Source organism: Piliocolobus tephrosceles, chromosome 16 (genome assembly GCF_002776525.5).
Source record: "Piliocolobus tephrosceles isolate RC106 chromosome 16, ASM277652v3, whole genome shotgun sequence".
Lineage (NCBI taxonomy): Eukaryota > Metazoa > Chordata > Mammalia > Primates > Cercopithecidae > Piliocolobus > Piliocolobus tephrosceles.
The window spans coordinates 1,230,390-1,253,688 of record NC_045449.1 but is presented as its reverse complement, the minus strand read 5'-3'; the positions used below and the strand labels follow the sequence as shown (position 1 = coordinate 1,253,688).

At 47.8% G+C, this 23,299-nt stretch overlaps 1 protein-coding gene across 2 annotated transcripts in view; it reads left to right on the top strand.

The window, feature by feature from the left end:
- Window positions 1–22,689, top strand: part of CRK (CRK proto-oncogene, adaptor protein) — a 35,101-nt gene extending 12,412 nt beyond the window's left edge. Inside the window, exons 2-3 of one of the 2 annotated variants that reach the window (XM_026449137.1) lie at window positions 5,446–5,811; window positions 19,772–22,689. In XM_026449137.1, coding sequence (XP_026304922.1) covers window positions 5,446–5,811; window positions 19,772–19,779 — 374 coding nt within the window. In that variant the 3' untranslated portion in view covers window positions 19,780–22,689. Of the gene's footprint in view, window positions 1–5,445; window positions 5,982–19,771 lie in introns of both variants that reach the window. The other variant, XM_026449136.1, reaches the window with a different exon arrangement.
- Window positions 22,690–23,299: the final 610 nt, after the last annotated feature.

The window sequence follows — 23,299 nt, the reverse complement described above, 5'->3', positions numbered from 1 at the left end:
CAAAAAAAAAAAAAAAAAAAAAAATACAAAAAATTAGCCAGGCGTGGTGGCGGGCACCTGTAGTCCCAGCTACTTGGGAGGCTGAGACAGGAGAATGGCGTGAACCTGGGAGGCGGAGCTCGCAGTGAGCCAAGATCGCGCCACTGCACTGTAGCCTGGGCAACAGAGTGAGACTCCATCTCAAAAAAAAAGTAAAAATTAAAAAATATATATTAGCTGGGTGTTGGTGGGTGGTTTGTACCTATAGTCCCAGCTGTTTGGGAACCTGAGACTGTAGAATTGCGTGAGCCCAGAAAGTGGAGGTTGCGGCCAGGCGCAGTGGCTCACGCCTGTGATCCCAACACTTTAGGAGGCCAAGGTTGGTGGGATCACCTGAGGTCAGGAGTTTGAGACCAGCCTTGCCAACATGGTGAAACCTCATCTCTACTAAAAATACGAAAATTGCCTGGGTGTGGTGGCGGGCGCTGTAGTCCCAGTTACTTGGGAGGCTGAGGCAGGAGAATCACTTGAACCCAGTATGGGGAAGTTGCAATGAGCGGAGATTGTGCCACTGCACTCCAGCCTGGGCGACAGAGCAAGAGTCCGTCTCAAAAAAAAAAAAGGCCAGGCGCAGTGGCTCACACCTGTAATTCCAGCACTTTGGGAGGCCGAGGCGGGCGGATCACGAGGTTGGGAGATTGAGACCATCCTGGCAAACACGGTGAAACCCCGTCTCTACTAAAATACAAAAAAATTAGCCGGGCAAGGTGGCGGGTGCCTGTAATCCCAGCTGCTCAGGAGGCTGAGGCAGGAGAATGGCATGAACCGGGGAGGTGGAGCTTGCAGTGAACTGAGATTGTTCCACTGCACTCCAGCCTGGGCGACAGAGCGAGACTCTGTCTTAAAAAAAAAAAAAAAAAAAAAAAAGTTGTAGTGAACTGCGATTGTGCCACTGCACGCCAGCCTGGACAGCAGAGTGAGGCCCTGTCACATACCAGGCTCAGTGGCTCACGCCTGTCATCCCAGCACTTTTGGAGGCTGAGGCCGTCAGATCACTTGAGGTCAGGAGTTTGAGACCAGCCTGGCCAACGTGGTGGAACTGTGTCTCAACTGAAATTACAAAAATTAGCCAGGCGTGGTGGCACACACCTGTAATCCCAGCTATTTAGGGGGCTGAGGCAGGAGAACTGCTTGAACCCAGAAGGTGGAAGTTGCAGTGAGCAGACATCCAGCCACTGCACTCCAGCCTGGACGACAGAGCAAGACTCCATCTTCAAAAAAAAAGAGACCCTTGGCCAGGCGCGGTGGCTCAACCCTGTAATCCCAGCACTTTGGGAGGCCGAGACGGGCGGATCACGAGGTCAGGAGATCGAGACCATCCTGGCTAACACGGTGAAACCCTGTCTCTATTAAAAAAAAAAAACAAAAATCTAGCCGGGCGAGGTGGCGTGCGCCTGTATTCCCAGCTACTCGGGAGGCTGAGGTGGGAGAATGGCGTGAACCCAGGAGGCGGAGCTTGCGGTGAGCTGAGATCCGGCCACTGCACTCCAGCCTGGGTGACAGAGAAAGACTCCGTCTCAAAAAAAAAAAAAAAAGAGACCCTTTCATACACAAAAAAGAAAAATCCCAACAATAAGGAAATAATTAAAATTAATAATAGGCTGGATGCAGTGGCTCATATCTGTAATCTCAATACTTTGGGAGGCCAGGGTGGGCAGATCACTTGATCCCAGGAGTTCAAGACCAGCCTGGGCAACATAGCAAAACCCCATCTCTACAAAAAATACAAAAACTAGCCAGGTGTGGTGGTGTGCGCCTATAGTCCCAGTTGCTCAGGAGGCTAGAGCCTGGGAAGTGGAGGCTGCAGTGAGCCGAGATTGTGCTCAGGAGATCAAGACCTACCTGGGCGACATGGCAAAACCCCATTATTTAAAAAAATAGGCTGGGTGTGGTGGCTTACGCCTGTAATCCCAACACTTGGGGAGGCAGAGGCAGGTAGATCTCTGGAGCTCAGGAGTTCAAGACCAGCCTGGGCAACATGGTAAAACCCTATGTCTACAAAAATTAACTAGGCGTGGTAATGCATACCTGTAGTCCCAGCGACTCCGGAGGCTGAGGTGAAAGAATGGCTTGAGCCCAGGAAGTGGAGATTTCGGTGAGCCAAGATCATGCCACTGCACTCCATCCTGGGCGACAGAGCCAGACCCTATCTCAGAAGACAAAAACAAAACCACAGCCTGGGCAGTAAAGCAAGACACTGTCTCTTAACAAATTTGAAAATCAGCTGAGTGAAGGGCCGGGCACAGTGGCTCACGCCTTTGGGAGGCCTAGGTGGATGGATCACGAGGTCAGGAGTTGCAGACCAGCCTGGCCAAGATGGCGAAACCCCGTCTCTACTAAAAATACAAAATACAAAAATTAGCCAGGTGTGGTGGCATGGGCCTGTAGTCCCAGCTACTTGGGAGGCTGAGGCAGGAGAGTTGCTTGAACCCGGGAGGCAGAAGTTGCAGTGAGCCAAGATTGTGCCACTGCACTCCAGCCTGGGTGACAGAGTGTGACTCTGTCTCAAAAAAAAAAAAAAAAATCGTCTGGGTGCAATGCCATCTGCACCTTTAGTTCCAGCTACTTAGAAGGCTGAGGTGGGAGAATATCTTGAGCCCAGGAGTTTAAGACTGCGGTGAGCTATGATCACATCACTGTACTCCAGCTTATACAACAGAGGTAGACCCTGTCTCTCAAAAGAAATAACAAAAGCACATACTCAGGAGACTTAAGGTGAGAGGATCGCTGGGCCCAGGAGTTTGAGACCAGCCTCAAACTTTGTTTTGTCTTAAAAAACAAAGCCCAGGCCAGGCGTGGTGGCTCACACCTGTAATGCTAGCACTTTGGGAGGCCAAGGCAGATGGATCATTTGAGCTCAGGAATTCGAGACTGGTTTGGGCAACATGGCGAAATCCCCTCTGCAAAAAATGAGTTGGGCGTGATGATGTGTGCTTGTAGTCCCAGCTACTCCGGAGGCTGAGGTAAGAGGATGGCTTCAGCCCAGGAGGTAGAGGTTGTAGTGAGCTAAGATCACGCCACTGCACTCCTGCCTGGGTGACAGAGCCAGACCACCCCGTCGCAAGACAACAGCAAAGCCAAAAACTCACAAAACTCTTTTAAATTTTTTTTTGAGACAAAGTCTTGCTCTGTTGCCCGGGCCGTAATGCAGTGGCATGATCATGATTCACTGTAGCCTTGACCTGGTCTCAGGCCATTCTCTCACCTCAGCCTCTTGAGTAGCTGAGACTAACAGGCATGCACCACCTTGCCTGGCTAATGTTTTCTTGTTTTTTTAAGAGATGGGATCTCACTTTATTGCCCAGGCTGGTCTTGAACTACTGGCCTCAAGCAGTCCTCCTGCCTTGGCCTTCCAAAGTGCTGGGATTATAGACGGAAACCACTGTGCCCAGTCATTTTTTTTTTCACTGATGGTTCAGTGTAAAACTTACTTAGTTTTTCTTTTTTTAAGAGTCAGTGTCTTGCTCTGTCATCCAGGCTGGAGTGCTATGGCGTGATCATGGCTCACTGTACTCACAAACTCCTGGGCTCAAGCAGTCTGTCACCTTAGCTTCCCGAGTAGCTACAACTGCAGGCGTGCACCACTAGGCCCGGCTAGTTTTTTTTTTTTTTTTTTTTTTTGACACTGAGTCTTGCTCTATTACTTAGACTGGAGTGCAGTGGCACGATCTCGGCTCACTGCAAGCTCCGCCTCCCGGGTTCACGCCATTCTCCTGCCTCAGCCTCCCGTGTAGCTGGGACGACAGGCGCCCACCACCACGCCCGGCTCATCTTTTGTGTTTTTAGTAGAGATGGGGTTTCACCGTGTTAGCCAGGATGGCCTTTATCTCCAGACCTCGTGATCCGCCCGCCTTGGCCTCCCAGAGTCCTGGGATTATAGGCGTGAGCCACTGTGCTTGGCCAGCCCAGCTAATTTTTAATAATTTTTATAGTGATGAAGTCTTGGCTGTGTTGAAAGTCTTCACTGTGTGAAGTCTTCGCTGGTCTGAAAATCCCAGATTCAAGCGATCTTCCCACCTCAGCCTCCTAAAGTTCTCGGATTAAGGTGTGAGGCACCAGGTCCAACAAAACTCATTTTCTTTTATTTTTGTTTGACACAGAGTCTTGCTTCATTGTCCAGGCTGGAGTGCATTGGCATGATGATGGCTCACTGTAGCCTTGACCTCCCGGGCTCACGCCATCCTCCTACCTGAGTGTCCCGAGTAGCTGGGACTACAGAAGTGTGCCACCACACCAGCTAATTTTTTAAATTTTTTGCAGTGACAGCCATGTTGCCAGGCTGGTCTTGAACTCCTGAGCTCCAGGGATCCACCTGTTTCAGCTTCCCTAAGTGCTTGAGCCTGGGAGGTCAAGGCTACAGTGAGCTGTGATCGTGCCACTGCACTCCAGCTTGAGTGGCATAGTGAGACTCTTTGTCTCAACAACAACAAAAACCACAACTGTAAAGAGACAGTTTTTCTTATTTGGAGTTATACATTCTAGATGTGGAGGGGAAAAATGTATGAGCTCAGTGTAGACACTAAGCTCTCTCCACCCTCTGGAACATCAGCAGGGACCCATGGAAAGTGAGAGCTTGCTGCATTTCCTGAGATTAAAAAATCGATGCAGGCTGGGCACGGTGGCTCACGCCAGTAGTCTCAGCACTTTGGGAGGCTGAGGTGGATGGATTACCTGACATCAGGAGTTTGAGACCAGCCTGGCCAACATGGTGAAACCCCATCTCTACTATAAATACAAAAAAAAAAAAAAAAGGCCAGGCGTGGTGACGGGAGTCTGGAATCCCAGCTGTTCGGGAGGCTGAGACAGGAGCTTCGCTTGAACCTGGGAGGCGGAGGTTGCAATGAGCCGAGATCGTGCCCCTGCACTCCAGCCTGGGCAACAGAGTGAGACTTGGTCTCAGAAAAAGATGCATCAGAACCTTGAGGCGTACACTGCTCTGTAAATAGGGTAGCGACAGAACATGTTTGGAGAACGCACTGACAGCCCCTCTGTCTTTGATTCAAGTACAAGAGCACGTCCTGACCAGCCTAGTCTCTTGGCCTTCTGATCCTTCCCTGGGGCCCTAGTGATGGGCATCTTTCTCCCAGGGGATAGTTCAGCTTCGAAATGTGATGTCGGTATGCTGTGAAGAGAAGGGGTTATTTTTTCTAGAGTTTTTTTTTTCTGGTTAAATCTTGACTAAATGTGTATGGGGCGTGAAATCTCCATTTCGGCCAGGCACAGTGGTGGCCTCCTGTAGCCCCAGCTACTCAGGAGTTTGTGGTGAGAGGATCACTTGAACCCTGGAGATCAAGACCAGTCTGGGTAACACATTGAGATCCCAACTCTAAAAAAATAAAAATAAAATCTGTATTGCATTTCCGGTACAGTACATAATTAAATAACAGCCTGCTCTGTTTTTTCCAGGGGTGAGCCCCTCCAGACTCCGAATAGGAGATCAAGAGTTTGATTCATTGCCTGCTTTACTGGAATTCTACAAAATACACTATTTGGACACTACAACGTTGATAGAACCGGTTTCCAGATCCAGGCAGGGTAGTGGAGTGATTCTCAGGCAGGAGGAGGCGGAGTATGTGCGAGCCCTCTTTGACTTTAATGGGAATGATGAGGAGGATCTTCCCTTTAAGAAAGGAGACATCTTGAGAATCCGGGACAAGCCTGAAGAGCAGTGGTGGAATGCGGAGGACAGCGAAGGCAAGAGAGGGATGATTCCAGTCCCTTACGTCGAGAAGTATAGACCTGCCTCCGCCTCAGTATCGGCTCTGATTGGAGGTAACCAGGAGGGTTCCCACCCACAGCCACTGGGTGGGCCGGAGCCTGGGCCCTATGCCCAACCCAGCGTCAACACTCCGCTCCCTAACCTCCAGAATGGGCCCATATATGCCAGGGTTATCCAGAAGCGAGTCCCCAATGCCTACGACAAGACAGCCTTGGCTTTGGAGGTACATAACGTGCACAATGTAGAAAGAAGAGATGTGCTGCAGGGTCTCCTCTCGGTCCTCTTAGAGCTTTGTAGCAATGCTGACTACAGCAGCATTGGGATGTTGTAGATGGCAAAGCTGCTAAGCACTGATTTTGGCATTTAATGTTGGGTTTTCTCTTTTTCATAGAAAACCTGTTTGGGAATGAGTAAGCTTAAAACTGTATAACTGAATGTTCTTAATTGATCTACTAAACACACTCGGACTGCTTTAATAACACCACCTGAATTCACAGGAATTCACCTCAAATGTTTTTCCTCATCCACATCCTCATCTGTTTCTTGCTTTCTGTTTGTCGTTGTCTAAAAGAAGGTGGGTTCAGATGGATTTGAGTGTAATAAGTGGTCTCTATCAAAGCACTTAAATGGAATTTTCCTGCAGAAACTTGTTTTTGCTTCAGGGGACATGATGTTCCTTACCACTAATTGTGTTCGTTGAGTAAGAATCCAGGAGGAAGCAGGCCTGGTAGAGGTGTGAAGAGATTCACACCCAGAAGTCCTCATTCTGAGGAGTGGCAGGTGCATGGGTCTTTCTAAATCATTTAAGAAGCCAGTTCTTCCTCAAGAATTAATTTTTGCCTTAACTGGTGAAATACCTTCAGTAGCCCACTTCCTTCTGGCCAGCCATTACATGGTGTTAATTCCTTTATTCCTCTCTTTCTCAGTCACACCTTTGTCTCCTTCCTTTCTTCTTCCTTCCTTCGTCTCTCCGTTCCTTTCTTTTCAGAAGAGCTGATGGTTCGGTGTAAAAGCTAGTACAGAGTGGGCACAGTGGCTCACACTTGTAATCCTAGTGCTCTGGGAGGCTGAGGCAGGAGGACCACTTGAGACCAGGTGTTTAAGACCAGTCTGGGAAACGTAGTGAGACCTCAGCTTTTTAAACAAAAAGTGAAAGAAAAAAAAAAAGGAAAAAAAAAAACTGCCAGGCATGGTGGCATGCACCTGCAGTCCTGGCTTGAATGAGAAATGGAATGTGTGTTGTCAGGGTTATCACTGCCTCTTGTTCTCATTCCTTGTTTGGAGGAAAATAGATTTCTACCCTCAGGTCTTCCTATGAGATGAGATGACGGTAACATCCGGCATGGTGCTGTGTGTATGATGGATCTGACTCTATTTGATTTTCTTGTTTTTTTCCTCTCTCTTTTTTTTTACTTTTTGTCTGGCCTTACTGAGTCACTAGGTGTAACTCTTGATATTTATTCCAGACTTTGTTAGCACTGGGTTGAAGTAAGTATGAAAACATGGAACAAACGCCGGGCGTGTTGGCTCATGCCTGTAATCCCAGCACCTTATGAGGCCGAGGTGGACAGATCAGTTGAGCTCAGGAGTTGGAGACCGGCCTAGGCAGCATGGCAAAATGCCATCTCTACAAAAAATTAGCCAGGCATGGTGGCACATGCCTGTGATCCCAGCTACTCGGGAGGCTGAGGAGAGAGGATCACCTGAGCCTGAAAGGTCGTGGCTACAGTGAGCTGAGATCATGACACTGCCCTCTAGCCTGGGCGACAGAGTGAGACTCTGTCTCAAAAAAAGAAAAACCATGGAACAAGCCAGCTGACCCAGGAGAAACCAGTTGTCACATGAATTCTGCTTCTATTTGCATTTCCTTTCTCAGAGAGATTTAATCATGCCTGCCTTAATTAGAGGCTTTACTGCTCAAAAAAATGGTTGAGCTTTTCTACCTGCTGTGAAATACAAATCTTATAAATAAAGATTTGAGTAGAAAACTGGTTTATGATTTTAGTAAGTTTTTCTTTTTGATTTGGGTATTGGGTTTTTTGTTTTTGTTTTTGTTTTTTTTTAGTTCTCTGAGACGAAATCTCGCTCCATCGCCTGGGCTGGAGTGCAGTGGCACAATCTCGGTTGAGTGCAACCTCCGCCTCCCAGGTTCAAGCGATTCCCCTGCCTCAGTCTCCTGAGTAGCTGGGATTACAGGCACACACCACCATGCCCAGCTAATTTTTGTAGTTTTTTTTTTTTTTTTTGAGACGGAGTTTCGCTCTGTCGCCCAGGCTGGAGTGCAGTGGTCGGATCTCTGCTCACTGCAAGCTCCACCTCCCGGGTTTACGCCATTCTCCTGCCTCAGCCTCCCGAGTAGCTGGGACTACAGGCACCGCCACCTCGCCCGGCTGGTTTTTTGTATTTTTTAGTAGAGACGGGGTTTCACCGTGTTAGCCAGGATGATCTCGATCTCCTGACCTCGTGATCCGCCCGTCTCGGCCTCCCAAAGTGCTGGGATTACAGGCTTGAGCCACCGCGCCCGGCCAATTTTTGTAGTTTTAGTAGAGACAGGGTTTCACCATGTTGGCCAGGCTGGTCTCGAACTCCTGACCTCAGGTGATTCAACCGCCTTGGCCTCCCAAAGTGCTGGGATTACAGGTGTGAGCTCTTATGCCTGGCCAATTTTTAGAAATGTCTGTATGTTGAGCTAAAATGTATGTACTGTGTGTGGTCACTGCTTATCAAGGGGATGGGGAGCTTAGCTTCAGGCATTATCAGTTGAGTTAGAGATCTTCTGTGACTCACACCAGAGCCAGGGTAAGGCCTGTCTCCCTTTTCCACCTATGCCAGTTTCAGTCCGTCACTGATGCAGGTGAATCGTTAAGGCTGAATTGTTCTCATTTGTTTCCATCAATTTGAAAGACTGTTGATGGGCCCTAGATATACTACCTGTTACTTAGATCAGGGGTCTGTAAACCTTTTCTGTGAAGGTTTTTGAGGGCCTTAAATTCTGTGTCCCAACTCTGCCATTGTAGCAAGAAAGAAATCAGAGATAAAACAACAGATGAGCTTGCTATGTTCCAATAAAGCTACAAAAACAACAGGCAGATGTTTGGCCAGGTGCTGTGACTTACGCCTGTAATTCCAGCACTTTCAGAGGCTGAGGTGGGAGGCTTGCTTGAGTCCGGGTGTTTGTAATCAGTCTGGGCAACATGGTGAGACCGTCTCTACAAAAATTTTTTTAAAAACTTAGGTGATCTAAAAACAAAAACATGTATGCCGGACACAGTGGCTCACGCCTGTAATCCTAGCACTTTGGGAGGCCAAGGCGGGTGGATCACCTGAGATCAGGAGTTTAAGACCAGCCTGACTGATATGGTGAAACCCTGTCTCTACTAAATATACAAAAATTAGCGGGGCATGGTGGTGGGCTCCTGTAATCCCAGCTACTCGGGAGGCTAAGACAGGAGAATAACTTGAGCCCAGGAGACAGAGATTGCAGTGAGCTGAGATCGTGCCATAGCACTTCAGCCTGGGCAACAAGAGCAAAACTCCATCTCAAAAAAAAAAAAAAAAAGAAAAAAAAAATTAGCCAGGCATGGATGGTGGTGTGCAACTGTGGTCTCAGCTGCTTGGGAGGCTGAGGTAGGAAAATTGCTTGAGCCCAGGAGGTTGGAAGACAAGGCCCCTGTGCTGCCTCTCTCTACTTGCTTTTCCATGGTTTTGTGTATATGAATTTGTGTGTGCGTCCTGCCCTGAGCTCACTGAAAGCAAGTCTGGATCAAAGGAATGTTTGCAGTCATTGATGTGCTTGTGGTTGGTAGTAGGGACCTAGAAAAGCAGTCACCTGGGTTTGCACCAGCAAAGAAAATCAAAGTTCTGTGATGTCCCCTGTATAGTGACTTCCAAAAATGAATACCATTTGGGTTCTGATTTTATTCTTATCTCTGGAACTCACTGATCAGCTGGGTAATCTTTTGTTCCTGGACTAATTCTAGATCTGACTGCACTAGGATCACGATTAGCCTTGAAAACTACATAGAATTAGGAAATAACTAGTGTTCATTATGTTCCTTGGGAGCAAAGAAACTGGAGTAACCACGTTGAGTCTTCTTTACCAGTGACTCCATGATACAGCTGGACTTGCTTCCTCAAAAAGGAAAGACAGAAGGATGCTTGTTATATTTTAGTCAACTTTTCTAGGTGTTTTGTGGATTGTGGTTCTTTAGGATATAGCCTTAAGTCCACCATTCTGCTTGATAGCAAAATCTATGTTTAAATACCTCAATGTTACATTCTTTGTTCTTTCTTTTCTTTTTTGAGACAGAGTCTCGCTCTGTCGCCCAGGCTGGAGTGCAGTGGCGCAAGCTCAGCTCACTGCAAGCTCCGCCTCCTGGGTTCATGCCATTCTGTAGTAACTGGGACTACAGGCGCCTGCCACCACGCCCGGCTAATTTTTTTGTATTTTTAGTAGAGACAGGGTTTTACTGTGTTAGCCAGGATGGTCTCGATCTCCTGACCTTGTGGTCCAACACCCGCCTTGGCCTCTCAAAGTGCTGGGATTACAGGCGTGAGCCACCGTGCCCGCCCTTCTGTCAGACTTCTAAGGGATAAATGAGTAGAGATTTGTATGAAGCAAGATGTTATTGGGGAAAGGAATTATGTGTAAATTAGACCTTTGGACCATATCAGAACTATTTTTAATGTATAGATTCTCTTTTTTTTTTTTTTTTTTTGAGACGGAGTCTCACTTTGTTGCCCAGGCTGGAGTACAGTTGCACAATCTCAGCTTACTGCAACCGTCTCCCGGGTTCACGCCATTCTCCTGCCTCAGCCTCCCAAGTAGCTAGGATTATAGGAGACTGCTACCACGCCTGGCTAATTTTTTGTATTTTTAGTAGAGACAGGGTTTTACCGTGTTAGCCAGGATGGTATCAATCTCCTGACCTTGTGATCTGCCCACCTTGGCCTCCCAAAGTGTTGGGATTACAAGCAGGAGCCACCGCGCCCGGCCCTCCCTTTTTTTTTTTTGTTAGATGGAGGCTCCCTCTTGTCACCCCAGCTGGAGTGCAGTGGTGCAATCTCGGCTCACTGCAACCTCCGCCTCCCAGGTTCAAACAATTCTCCTGCCTCAGCCTCCCGAGTAGCTGGGATTACAGGTGCACGCCACTGCGTCCGTCTAAGTTTTTTGTATTTTTAGTAGAGATGGGGTTTCATCATGTTGGCCAGGCTGGTCTCCAACTCCTGACCTCGGGTGAGCTGCCCACGTCGGCCTTCCAAAGTGCTGGGATTACAGGTATGAGCCACTGTGCCTGGCCAGATTCTCCTGGTTCTACCCTACAGAGGAAAACCACATCAAAATCCAATTTTTTTTTTTTTACACCAGATATGGTGGCATGTGCCTGTAGTCCCAGCTACTTGGGAGACTGAGGGGAGAGGAACCCTTGAGCCCAGAGTTTTTTTTTTTTTTCTTTTTGAGACAGTGTATTGCTCTGTCACCCAGTCTGGAGAGCAGTGGCACAATTTTGGCTCACTGCAAACTCCGTCTCCTGGATCTGTGCCTCAGGCTCCTGACGACCTGGGATTATAGGTACGCACCACCATGCTTGGCTAATTTTTGTATTTTTAGTGGCGACCAGGTTTCACCATGCTGGACAGGCTGGTCTGCAACTCCTGACCTCAGTTATTCGCCCAACTCGGCCTCCCAAAGTACTGGGATTACAGGCATGAGCTACCTTGCCGAGCTGAGCCCAGGAGTTTGAGGCTTTGCCCAGCAACACAGTGAAACTGTCTCTCTTTAAAAAAAAAAAAAAAAAAAAGAGGCCAGACGCAGTGGCTCACCTATAATCCCAGTGCTTTGGAGGCCAAGCAGGAGGAGGATTGCTTGAAGCCAAGAGTTCAAGATCAGCTTAGGCTCCAAAGCAAGACCCCATTTCTACAAAATTAAAAGCACAAAATTAGCCAGGTACAGTGGCACGTGCCTGTAGTCCCAGCTACTTGGGAGGCTGAGATAGGGGATCACAAGCCCAGGAGTTTGGGGCTACAGTGAGCTGCAACTGGGCGCACCCTAGCTTAGAGCGAAGCCTGATCTCAAAAAAAAAAAAAAGAAAGAAAAAAACAACCAAAAAGAAAAATCTTTTCTTTACAGTTGATTAGGTTCTTGGCAGAGAGGTTCAAATATAGGGGGATGAGATCATGGCTATGCCATAACTGAAATGAATCTTTTTTTTTTTTTTTTTTTTGAGAAAGAGTTTTGCACTTGTTGCCCAGGCTGGAGCGTAAAGGCACAATCGCAGCTCACTGCAGCCTCCACCTCTGGGTTCAAGTGATTCTCCTGCCTCAGCCTCCCGAGTAGCTGGACTTATGGGCGTGTGCCCCCACGCCTGGCTAATTTTGTATTTTTCACAGAGATGGGATTTCAGAATGTTGGTAATACTGGTCGTGAATTTCTGACCTCAGGAGTTCACCCACCTCGACCTCCCAAAGTGCTGGGATTACAGGTGTGAACCACTGCAGCTGGGCTGATTCTGATTTTTAAATGGATAAAGAAGAAAATTTGTAAGCAAGCAATTGGGCTAATTAACCTGACCAAAATGGCCTTGAAGTAAAAATACCTCAAGGAAGACCTTATTAAAATTAAATAACCCTTTGTGCTTTTTGGGGCCTTTCTCCTGAAATGTTGAAAGCACATGAAAATTCTCCCGAGGTCCCAAAGGCACTATGACGATATTTAGAGACCAGGGCTTCCTGTGGCGCCACGTGCTGCCTTAGGTCTTTTTTTTTCCGGAGTCTCGCTCTGTCGCCCAGGCTGGAGAGTGGTGGCGCGATCTTGGCTCACTGCAAGCTCCGCCTCCTGGGTTCCTGCCATTCTCCTGCCTCAGCCACCCAAGTAGCTGGGACTACAGGCGCCGCCACCTGCCCAGCTAATTTTTTGTATTTTTAGTAGAGACGGGGGTTTCACCGTGGTCTCGATCTCCTGACCTCGTGATCCGCCCTCCTTGGCCTCCCAAAGTGCTGGGATTACAGGCGTGAGCCACCGCGCCCGGCCTGCCTTAGGCCTTTAACAGTTTGGAGGAAGGGGGTGGCTGCGGACTCTGGCTGGAGGAGGGCAGAGGAAGAATGCTGGAGGGAGTTGGGTATTCTAAGAACCACCATGGTGAAACCCCATCTCTACTAAAAATGCAAAAACTAGCTGGGCGTGGTGAGGCGCCTGTAGTCCCAGCTACTCGAGAGGCTGAGGAGGAGAATCACTTGAATCCTGGAGGCGGAGCCAACACAGTGCCACTGTACTCCATCCTGGGCCACAGGAGCAAAAACTCCGTTACAAAAAAAATTCTGAAAGAAAAGATCTGGGGCCGGGCGCAGTGGCTCACACCTGTAATCCCAGCACTTTGGGAGGCCGAGGCAGGTAGATCACGAGGTCAGGAGATCACGACCATCCTGGCTAACACGGTGAAACCCCGTCTCTACTAAAAATACAAAAAAGTAGCTGGGCGTGGTGGCGGGCGCCTGTAGTTCCAGCTACTCAGGAGGCTGAGGCAGGAGAATGGTGAGAACCCGGGAGGCGGAGCTTGCAGTGAGCGCGGAGACACGCCACTGCACTCCAGTCTGGGCAACAGAGCCAGACTAGGTCTCCAAAAAAAAAAAAAGAAAAGAAAAGAAAAGATCTGAAAGCACATCAGCAGGCCTTGCCCCACGTTTTGAGAAATTGGTATCGTTCTGTGTTAATAGCAAGGGGTGGGACTGGTCCACTTTTGAACCTACCGTTCACTTCCTAGAGCTCTGTGGGATGTGATTTGAGACCACACTTTGAATGCTTAAGAATAAAGACAATATAGGCTAGGCATGATGGCTCACACCTGTAATCCTAGCACTTTCGGAGGCCGAGGTGGGTGGATTACGAGGTCAGGAGTTTGAGACCAGCCTACTCAGCATGGTGAAACCCTGTCTCTACTAAAAATGCAAAAAAAAAAAAAAAAAAAAAATCAGCTGGGCGTGATGGTGCGCACTTGTCCTACCAGCTAGTTGGGAGGCTGAGGCAGGAGAATTGCTTGAACCCGGCAGGTGAAGGTTGCATTGAGCCAAGATTGAGCCACTGCACTCCAGCCTGGGTGACTGAGTGAGACTCTGTCTCAGGAAAAGAATAAAGACAGTGTAACATTGAGGTATGTATGTATGTATGTATGTATGTATGTATTTTGAGACGGGGTTTCACTCTTGTTGCCCAGGCTGGAGTGCAATGGCACGATCTCGGCTCACCACAGCCTCCGCCTCCCGGGTTCAAGCGATCCTCCTGCCTCAGCCTCGCGAGTAGCTGGGATTAGAGGCATGTGCCACCACGCCTGGCTAATGTTGTATTTGTAGTAGAGAAGGGGTTTCTCCATGTTGGTCAGGCTGGTCTTGAACTCTTGACCTCAGGTGATCCGCCCACCTTGGCCTCCAAAAGTGCTGGGATTACAGGCGTGAGCCACCGTGCCCAGCCAACACTAAGGTATTTAAACAGATTTTGCTCTCAAATAGAATGGCGTACTTAAGGCTATATCCTAAAGAGCCACCTTCCGCAAAATCTCAGGGATCCAGTTTGATGAGTTTACATACACGTGCACCTGTATGACAGCCAACCAGGCGAAAGAACATTTCCATTGCTCCAAATGCTCCCTCATGGCCTTGTGTTTTCTTTTTTTCTCTTCTTTTTGAGACGGAGTCTTACTCTGTCGCCCAAGCTGGAGTGCAATGGCGTGATCTTGGCTCACTGCAACCTCTGCCTCCTGGGTTCCAGCGATTCTCCTACCTCAGCCTCCCTAGTAGCTGGGATTACAGGCATGAGCCATCATGCCTGGCCAATTTTTGTATTTTTAGTAGAGATAGAGTTTCACCATGTTGGCCAGGCTGGTCTTGAACTTCTGTCCTCAAGTGATGTGCCTGCTTTGGCCTCCGAAAGTGTTGGGACTACAGGTATGAGCCACCATGCCTGGCCTCCTGTGTTTGTTTCCAATATGAGTAAAATAACGGATTCAGATATAGCAGATATTGCGGATGTTAGTGGAGAAGACGGGCCTTAAGTTACCAGACCATATTCTTTTTTTTTCTTTTGGGATGGAGTCTCGCTCTGTCGCCCAGGCTGGAGTGCAGTGGTGGGATCTCGGCTCACTGCAAGCTCTACTTCCCGGGTTCACGCCATTCTGCTACCTCAGCCTCCCGAGTAGCTGGGACCACAGGTGCCTGCCACCACATCTGGCTAATTTTTTGTATTTTTAGTAGAGATGGAGTTTCACTGTTAACCAGGATAGTCTCAATCTCCTGACCTCGCGATCTGCCCACCTCAGCCTCCCAAAGTGCTGGGATTACAGGCATTAGCCACCACGCCCAGCCAAGATGCTTCTCTTTTTTTTGGAGACAGAATCTTGCTCTCTTCACCAGGGTGGGGTGCAGTGGTGCACTCGGTTCACTACAGGCTCAAACTCCCAAGCTTAAGTGGTCCTCCTGCCTCAGTCTCCTGAGTAACTGGAAATACAGTTGCATACCATGATGCCTTACTAATTTTTTTTTTTTTTTTTTTTTTCAAGAGACAGAGTCTTGCTATCGTTGCCTAGCCTGGCTGGGCTGGGGCATGTCAGAACCCTTTTTTTTTTAAGAGAGTTTTGCTGTGTCGCCCAGGCTGGAATGCAGTGGTACTATCTTGGCTCACTGCGATCTCTACCTCCTGGGCTCAAGCAGTCCTCCCATGTCAGCCTCTTGAGTAGCTGGGACTACAGGCACACACCACTTTGCCTGGCTCATTTATTTACTTATTTTATTTTTTGAGACAGAGTGTAGCTCTGTTGTCCAGGCTGGAGTGCAGTGACACAGTCTCGGCTCACTGCAACCTCCACTTCCTGGGTTCAAGCTGTTCTCTGCCTCCCAAGGAGTTGGGATTACAGGCGCACGCCACCATGTCTGGCTAATTTTTGTATTTTAGTAGAGATGGGGTTTCACCAATTTGGCCAGGCTGGTCTTGAACTCCTGACCTCGTGATTCACCCGCCTCGACCTCCCAAAGTGCTGGGATTACAGGCGTGAGCCACCACGCCCAGTCAATGTTTTTATTTTTTGTAGAAACGAGGTTTCACTATAGTGCACAGGCTGGTCTTGAACTCCTGAGCTCAAGTGATCCTCCTACCTTGGCCTCCCAAAGTGCTGGGATTACAGACGTGAGCCACAGCGCCCGGCCCAGATGTGAGAAACTTTGAATTCTAAAGTTGCTGGCATGCCAGGTGCGGTGAGAGCCCTGGTGGTAGCAGCCTGTGAGGATTGCTATCTGTGTAAGGATAGGCGTACCATCATCCCTTCCTCTTCTTCCTTCACACGTGTGCTCAGCCTGCATCTTCACGACACAGGCAGATTTAGCTTGGTTTTTTCTGTTTTTTGCAGAAAGGGTCTTACTGCGCAGGCTAGAGGGCAGCCTCGACCTCCCAGGAGGCTCAAGTGACCTACCTCATCCTCCCGAGTAACTGGGACCACAGGCGCACACCAGCACGCTTGGCGTTTTAAAATTTTTGTAGAGACAAGGTCTCACTCTTTTGCCAGGGCTGCTCTCAAAATCCTGGGCTCAAGCCATCCCCCCCCCTCAGCTTCCCACAGTGCTGGGATTACAGGCATGAGCCACTGCACCCAGACCCCTGCTGTTTTTTCTCAACCTCTGTATCTTATGTGTCTCTCTCTCCCCTTCTTTCTGTCCCTCATTTTCTCAGCATCCTATGACCCATACGATGACTTTAGGCCTCTGTAATTTTTAGAGAGGTCTTTAGGAAACAGCAGAGGGGCCAGTAGGCAAGCTATTCCATCTGTAAGTGAGGTCAGGCTGGGCCTGAAAGAGGCCCTACAGCTGGACTTGCATGGGCTTTGGTCAGTAGATGGCCTGCGGACATTTTTAGGGAACCTAGTACAACCCCAGGAGCATAATTTGAAAATTCCTGATACTGTATAAAATGCATAAATGGTGCGGGGGCTCAGGCCGGGAATTAGCTGGGCATGGTGGCGTGCACCTGTGGTCCCAGCTACTCGGGAGGCTAAGGTGGGAGGATCCCCTCAGCTCGAGAGTTACAGGCTGCAGTGAGCCATGATGGTGTCACTGCACTCCAGCCTAAGTGGCAGAGTGAGGCCCTGTCTCAAAAAATAAAAGATAAAAAGCATAAATGGGCTTTGGAGCCGGATAGTTCTGGGCTCAAATTCCCAGCCCCGTCACTAACTGTGCCACCTCTGTGGCACATATATCATGCCATTTCTCTAAACTGCCGTCTTTCGATTTGTAAAATGAAAGCAGTTCCTGTATTGCAGGATTATGAGGATTGGAAAATACCTTATATTTTAATGTAATATAAAGTTATAAAATATAAAATGCCCTCTGCTGTATAATAATTCAGTAAATAGTAGTTGGTTTAATAAAACCAAATGAACAGAGTATGCTCAGAATTCAAATATTGATACTTAAAGGATGGTCATAAAACTCTTTAGTCCAGTGGCATCTGAGGCTGTATTTCACCATTCAGCATTTTGCCATGGGGTGAATCCATTCATCAGACTGACCTCTGAAGTTTCATATCAGGATAGAAGTATATAATAGATTGTTAAAACTTTATATTTTGGCCAGGTACGGTGTTAAAACTTTATATTGCGGCCAGGTACGGTGGCTCACGCCTGTAATCCCAGCACTTTGGGAGGCCAAGGGGGGCAGATCACGAGGTCAGGAGATCAAGACCATCCTGGCTAACAAGGTGAAACCCATCTTTACTAAAAATACAAAAAAAAATAGCATCCGGGTGTGGTGGCGGGAGCCTGTAGTCCCAGCTGCTCGGGAGGCTGAGGCAGGAGAATGGCGTGAACCTGGGAGGCGGAGCTTGAAGTGAGCTGAGATCCCGCCACTGCACTCCAGCCTGGGTGACAGAGCGAGATTCTGTTTCAAAAACAAAACAAACAAAAAAAAACTTTATATTTCATTTTGCAACAAGAGACATTACGTAAATACATGCTGAAATGCAGGGTTTTTTTTTTTTTTTTTTTGAGACGGAGTCTTGCTCTGTCACCCCGAGGCTGGAGTGCAGTGGCCGGGTCTCAGCTCACTGCAAGCTCTGCCTCCCGGGTTTACGCCATTCTTCTGCCTCAGCCTCCCATGTAGCTGGGACTACAGGCGCCCGCCACCTCGCCCAGCTAGTTTTTTGTAGTTTTTAGTAGAGGTGGGGTCTCACCAGATTAGCTAGGATGGTCTCGATCTCCTGAAATCGTGATCCACCCGTCTCGGCCTCCCAAAGTGCTGGGATTTACAGGCTTGAGCCACTGCGCCGGCCTGTTTTTGTTTTTGTTTTTGTTTTTGTTTTTTTTTGAGGCGGAGTCTCGCTCTGTCGCCCGGACTGGAGTGCAGTGGCCGGATCTCAGCTCACTGCAAGCTCTGCCTCCCGGGTTTATGCCATTCTCCTGCCTCAGCCTCCGGAGTAGCTGGGACTACAGGCGCCCGCCACCTCGCCCGGCTAGTTTTTGTATTTTTAGTAGAGACGGGGTTTCACCGTGTTAGCCAGGATGGTCTCGATCTCCTGACCTCGTGATCCGCCCGTCTCGGCCTCCCAAAGTGCTGGGATTACAGGCTTGAGCCACCGCACCCGGCCACCTGTTTTTGTTTTTTAAGGCAGGGTCTGGCTCTATTGCCCAGGCTGCAATGCAGTGGTGTGATCTCAGCTCACTGCAGTCTCTGCCTCCTGGGCTCAAGCAATCCTCCCACCTCAGACTCCGGAGTAGCTGGGACTCTGAGCGGCTACCACCACACCCAGCTAATGTTTGTGTTTTTTGTAGAGATGGGTTTCACCATGTTACTCAGGCTGGTCTCAAACTCCTGAGCTGAAGCAATCCATCCACCTATGTCAGGCCCACCAAGTGCTGGGATTGCAGGCATGAGCCACTGTGCCCGACCATAGTTGGTTTTTTTGACCCCTCATTGGGTAATGATCAGGTAACAAGCAGCATTGAGGGAGCAGCAAGGTCTGTCCAGTGGTGGGAATGGGGGGCTGGGCAGGCAGTGGCTTGTCAAATAGAGCTTGCTTAATGAGGTGGGGGTTTTCTGAGAGCTAATTGGATTTGGGGTTTTGACCTCTACCTGCCCATATGGGAAAAGGCTTGCCTTGGTCAGGAAGTGATGGGAGCAGTTGATTTTCTAGGACCAAGTGACCTATGCTTGCCATGATCACTTTCTGCTGTGCAAGCAGTAATAGACCAGGACATGTGTGCGAGTGGGCTGGGGGATTGTGCTGCTGCCGTAGGCTAAAGACGGGAGAAGGCGGCCGGGCACGGTGGTTCACGCCTGTAATCCCAGCACTTTGGGAGGCCAAGGCGGGTGGATCACGAGGTCAGGAGTTTGAAACCAGCCTGGCCAAGATGGTGAAACTTCATCTCTACTAAAAATAGAGAAATTAGCTGGGCATGGTGGCGGGCACCTGTAGTCCCAGCTACTCTGGAGGCTGAGGCAGGAGAATCGCTTGAACCTGGGAGGCAGAGGTTGCACTGAGCCGAGATCGTGCCACTGCACTCCAGCCTAGGCAAGAGAGCAAGGCTCCATCTCAAAAAATAGAAAAAACACAAAAAAAGAGGGGAGAAGGTTGCTTCTCCTCAGACAGGGTCTGCAGAGCAGGTAGAAAGCTGAGGGTAGCGAGTTTGAAGAAAGAGAATACTAGCTCACTCCCTGAAGTTGGGAGTGCTCGTTCAGAGACACTTGAGATTTCCAATAATTACCACTTTCCTTTTTTAATCAAAAAGTATCATTATCTGGGATCCTGTTTTACTTTCTGTATTCTCTATTTTTCTGCACTGCTAAAAACACTTCTTCCTTCTGCCTGCATTAACCACAAGTAATCAGTCTGGTGGCTGGGGCTGGGGAGGCAGCAAATGGCCATTTCTGTAACATCCCTAGAGCAATCACACGGGCAGGGTGTGCCTAACCAGAGAACGGAGTTGTGCAGCTTGCATTCCTAACTGGAAATAAAGTGCTCTCCTTATTCTCCTCCTGCAGGTCGGTGAGCTGGTAAAGGTTACGAAGATTAATGTGAGTGGTCAGTGGGAAGGGGAGTGTAATGGCAAACGAGGTCACTTCCCATTCACACATGTCCGTCTGCTGGATCAACAGAATCCCGATGAGGACTTCAGCTGAGTATAGCTCAACAGTTTTGCTGACAGATGGGAACAATCTTTTTTTTTTTTTTTCCAACTGCCATCTATACAATTTTCTTACAGATGTCAAAAGCAGTCTAGTTTATATAAGCATTCTGTTACCTGTGATCTTTTTTTAGACTGAACTACTCCATTCCTAGTCTTATGTACCATATTCAGGGTACGAACTGGAGGGCTCGTGTGTTAGCTTCTGAAATTGGCAATTGGAGGAGGTAGTGGCCATGCCTGTGTGTATCAGAAGGGATAGGTATCTTGCCTCCTTTCTCTCAGGCAATGCAAATCACCCTGTGGAAAACCGATGGACAGGAAGGAGTATTACACACTGCTTACCCTGATTTATTCAGTGGTTTTGTTTTCATTCTGGAACCATACTATCAAATGGCGACAGACTGTTCCCTTCCACCCCCGTGAAGTAATCATGCACTGTGTGAATAGTATCAAGCAGGACTGCTTTCATTGTATGGAGCATGACCAGCGTATGACTCATTCTGACATTTCAGATCCTAAGAATTCTAAGAACACTACTAGAAGCTTTCGTTCCCTCCCAGTCGATGCTTCATACTTTTTCTTGGGATTCTTTTAGCCCTTAACATTCTTGTCCCCCAAACCTGTGAGTAGGTTAATTCCTAAGATAAGTGTGTATTTTCATTCCAGGTGAGAAGCAGAATGTACCGAGCACTTTATTCAGTGCATAGCTTTAAGCCAGTGTTGGATTCACTAAGTGGACAGCCAGTCTCCCAGCTCTCTGCCTTCCCCTAAAGGGTCGTTGTAGGTCACCCTTCTACAGCAGTTAACTAGAGTCCTAACTAATGGGATCCAGCAGGGCCATTTCTCCTGAAGGCCAGTATCCTATTAGGAGACTCTTGGAATTCTTAGGTTCTACTCAGAGTGGCAGGACCAATCACCTCTAATACTCTGTGGAAGGTTTTGGGGCCAAATTCTGCCCTCTGCATTCTGTGCGAGTTGTATAAAAGTCAAGTTAGTATTACATGAGTTTGGGGTAGGGTTAGTGCTTTGAAAAATGTTGAACTGGCCAGGCGGTGGCTCACGCCTGTAATCCCAGCAGTTTGGGAGGCCAAGGCAGGTGGATCACGAGGTCAGGAGTTCGAGATCAGCCTGGCCAACATGGTGAATCCCCATCTCTACTAAAGATACAAAAAATTAGCTGGGCGTGGTGGTGCGCGCCTGTAATCCCAGCTACTCGGGAGGCTGAGGCAGGAGAATTGCTTGAACCTGGGAGGTGGAGGTTCCAGTGAGCCGAGATCACACCACTGCACTCCAGCCTGGGTGATAGGGCAAGACTCTGTCTCAAAAAAAAAAAAAACAAAACATGTTGAACCAATCGTGAATTACTTATGTATTATTCATTTCTCATGAGGAGAGTAATGCTGTTGAAGTACATTACATTATAAACTGCCTTCAATTTTGGCTTTTTATGTTCAGGTTTAGTTTATAAATTGATTTAAGTATGGAATGATTTATATGGGGTAAGGTCCTCCAAAAAATAGACTTATGAGACCAAAAATGATCTAGGCTATTTAGACTACAGCATGAGACTTCCAAGTTAGTTCCCAGTCTATAAAGGCACTTACCGGTCTGTGGTGTGGTATGACCAGTAGAAACACCTTCTAGTTTGCTTTGGAACTCATTTTGGAAAAATAATCTACCTTTTTAATAGTTCTGCATAGGTTAATATGATAAATTTGCATTCTTTAAACCTATACCAGATTGTGGTATCCGAGTGACTGGCACATTGCCTAACACACAGTGTGCACGTGTTTGAGTGAATGAGGAGATGGAGAAACTGGTGACGTGGTACAGGGAAGCCAGCTGGCCCAGGATTCCATACATGACCACAAGCAGACTAATGAGTTGACGCTAATTTAATGTATTTTTACCTCACACTAAGGTCGTGCTTGATAAAGACATTAAACTCAACTTGTAAAAGATTAGCACAGTGCTGTGCACAGAGTGGGTGCTCAGTAGTGTTGAATGAACAGGTTTGTAATCCTAGATGTAATTCCATCTGACTGCTTTGTTAAATTTTCAGTTAGAACATAGATACTGTAAAATCCAGATACACATTAAATCTTGTTTTCCTGAAACTATGGCATCTAAAATATTTGTAGAAAAACATTGTCGCAACTGATTTGAATGTTCCTATTTTCTTTTCCTTTGACTTTGATATTGGCTTGTAATGTCTCTTTTCATCATATGTAATATCAGTGGAACATGCAGCGCTCCTCAAGTCCTAAGGATTCCTCAGTGATCGGTGGTCCAGAGCCGTTCCGTGAACCGCTGGCCTGGATTTGGCTGTTGGGTGTGGCAGTTAATGCACCTCAAGAAATCAAAGGATGTCTTATGTCTTCCCAAAAAAAGCAAATGCTGAAATCCTATTGGCAAAGTAAACTGAAATTGGCTGCTATATTTTATATAATCACTTCTGCAAATCCCGTTTTTGGAATACTAATATTTGACATGGTTAATTCTAATTAATTTGTTGGAATTGTTTATTGTTAATAATGCAAATAGATAATTTTTAATTATCCACAAGTAACATTTCACTATTAATGGTTTGAAATAGGTGATAAGCAAACCAATTTGAAATAAAATATAAACATGTGCCATTGTATTATAACACTATACACTTTCTTGACAGTTAAATTTTAAAAAACTGTGTTTCGTAGCATGTATTGTATGTGTTTATAGTTTACATAGCAAATAAACATATGGCCAAATGTTTGGCTTGCTGATGTTTTGGAAAAAGGAATCTTTGAATATTTTTCACAAAAAAGCTAAAATTTTTTTTTTTTTTTTTTTTTTTTTTGAGACGGAGTCTCGCTCTGTTGCCCAGGATGGAGTGCAGTGGCCTGATCTCGGCTCACTGCAACCTCTGCCTCCTGGGTTCACGCCATTCTCCAGCCTCATCCTCCCGAGTACCTGGGACTGCAGGCACCCGCCACCACGCCTAGCTAATTTTTTTTGTATTTTTAGTAGAGACGGGGTTTCACCGTGTTAGCCAGGATGGTTTCAATTTCCTGACCTCATGATCCATCCGCCTCAGCCTCCCAAAGTGCTGGGATGACAGGCGAGAGCCACTGTGCCCGGCCCTTTTTTTTTTTGGAGACAAAGTTTCGCTCTTGTGGCATAAGCTGGGGTGCAGTGATGCGATCTCGGCTTACTGCAACTTTGCCTCTCAGGTTCAAGCAGTTCTCCTACCTCAGCCTCCCGAGTAGCTGGGGTTACAGGCATGCACCACCACACCCAGCTAATTTTTTGTATTTTTAGTAGAAATGGGGTTTCACCGTGTTAGCCAGGCTGGTCTCGAACGCCTGACCTCATGATCCGCCTGTCTCCGCCTCCTCAAGTG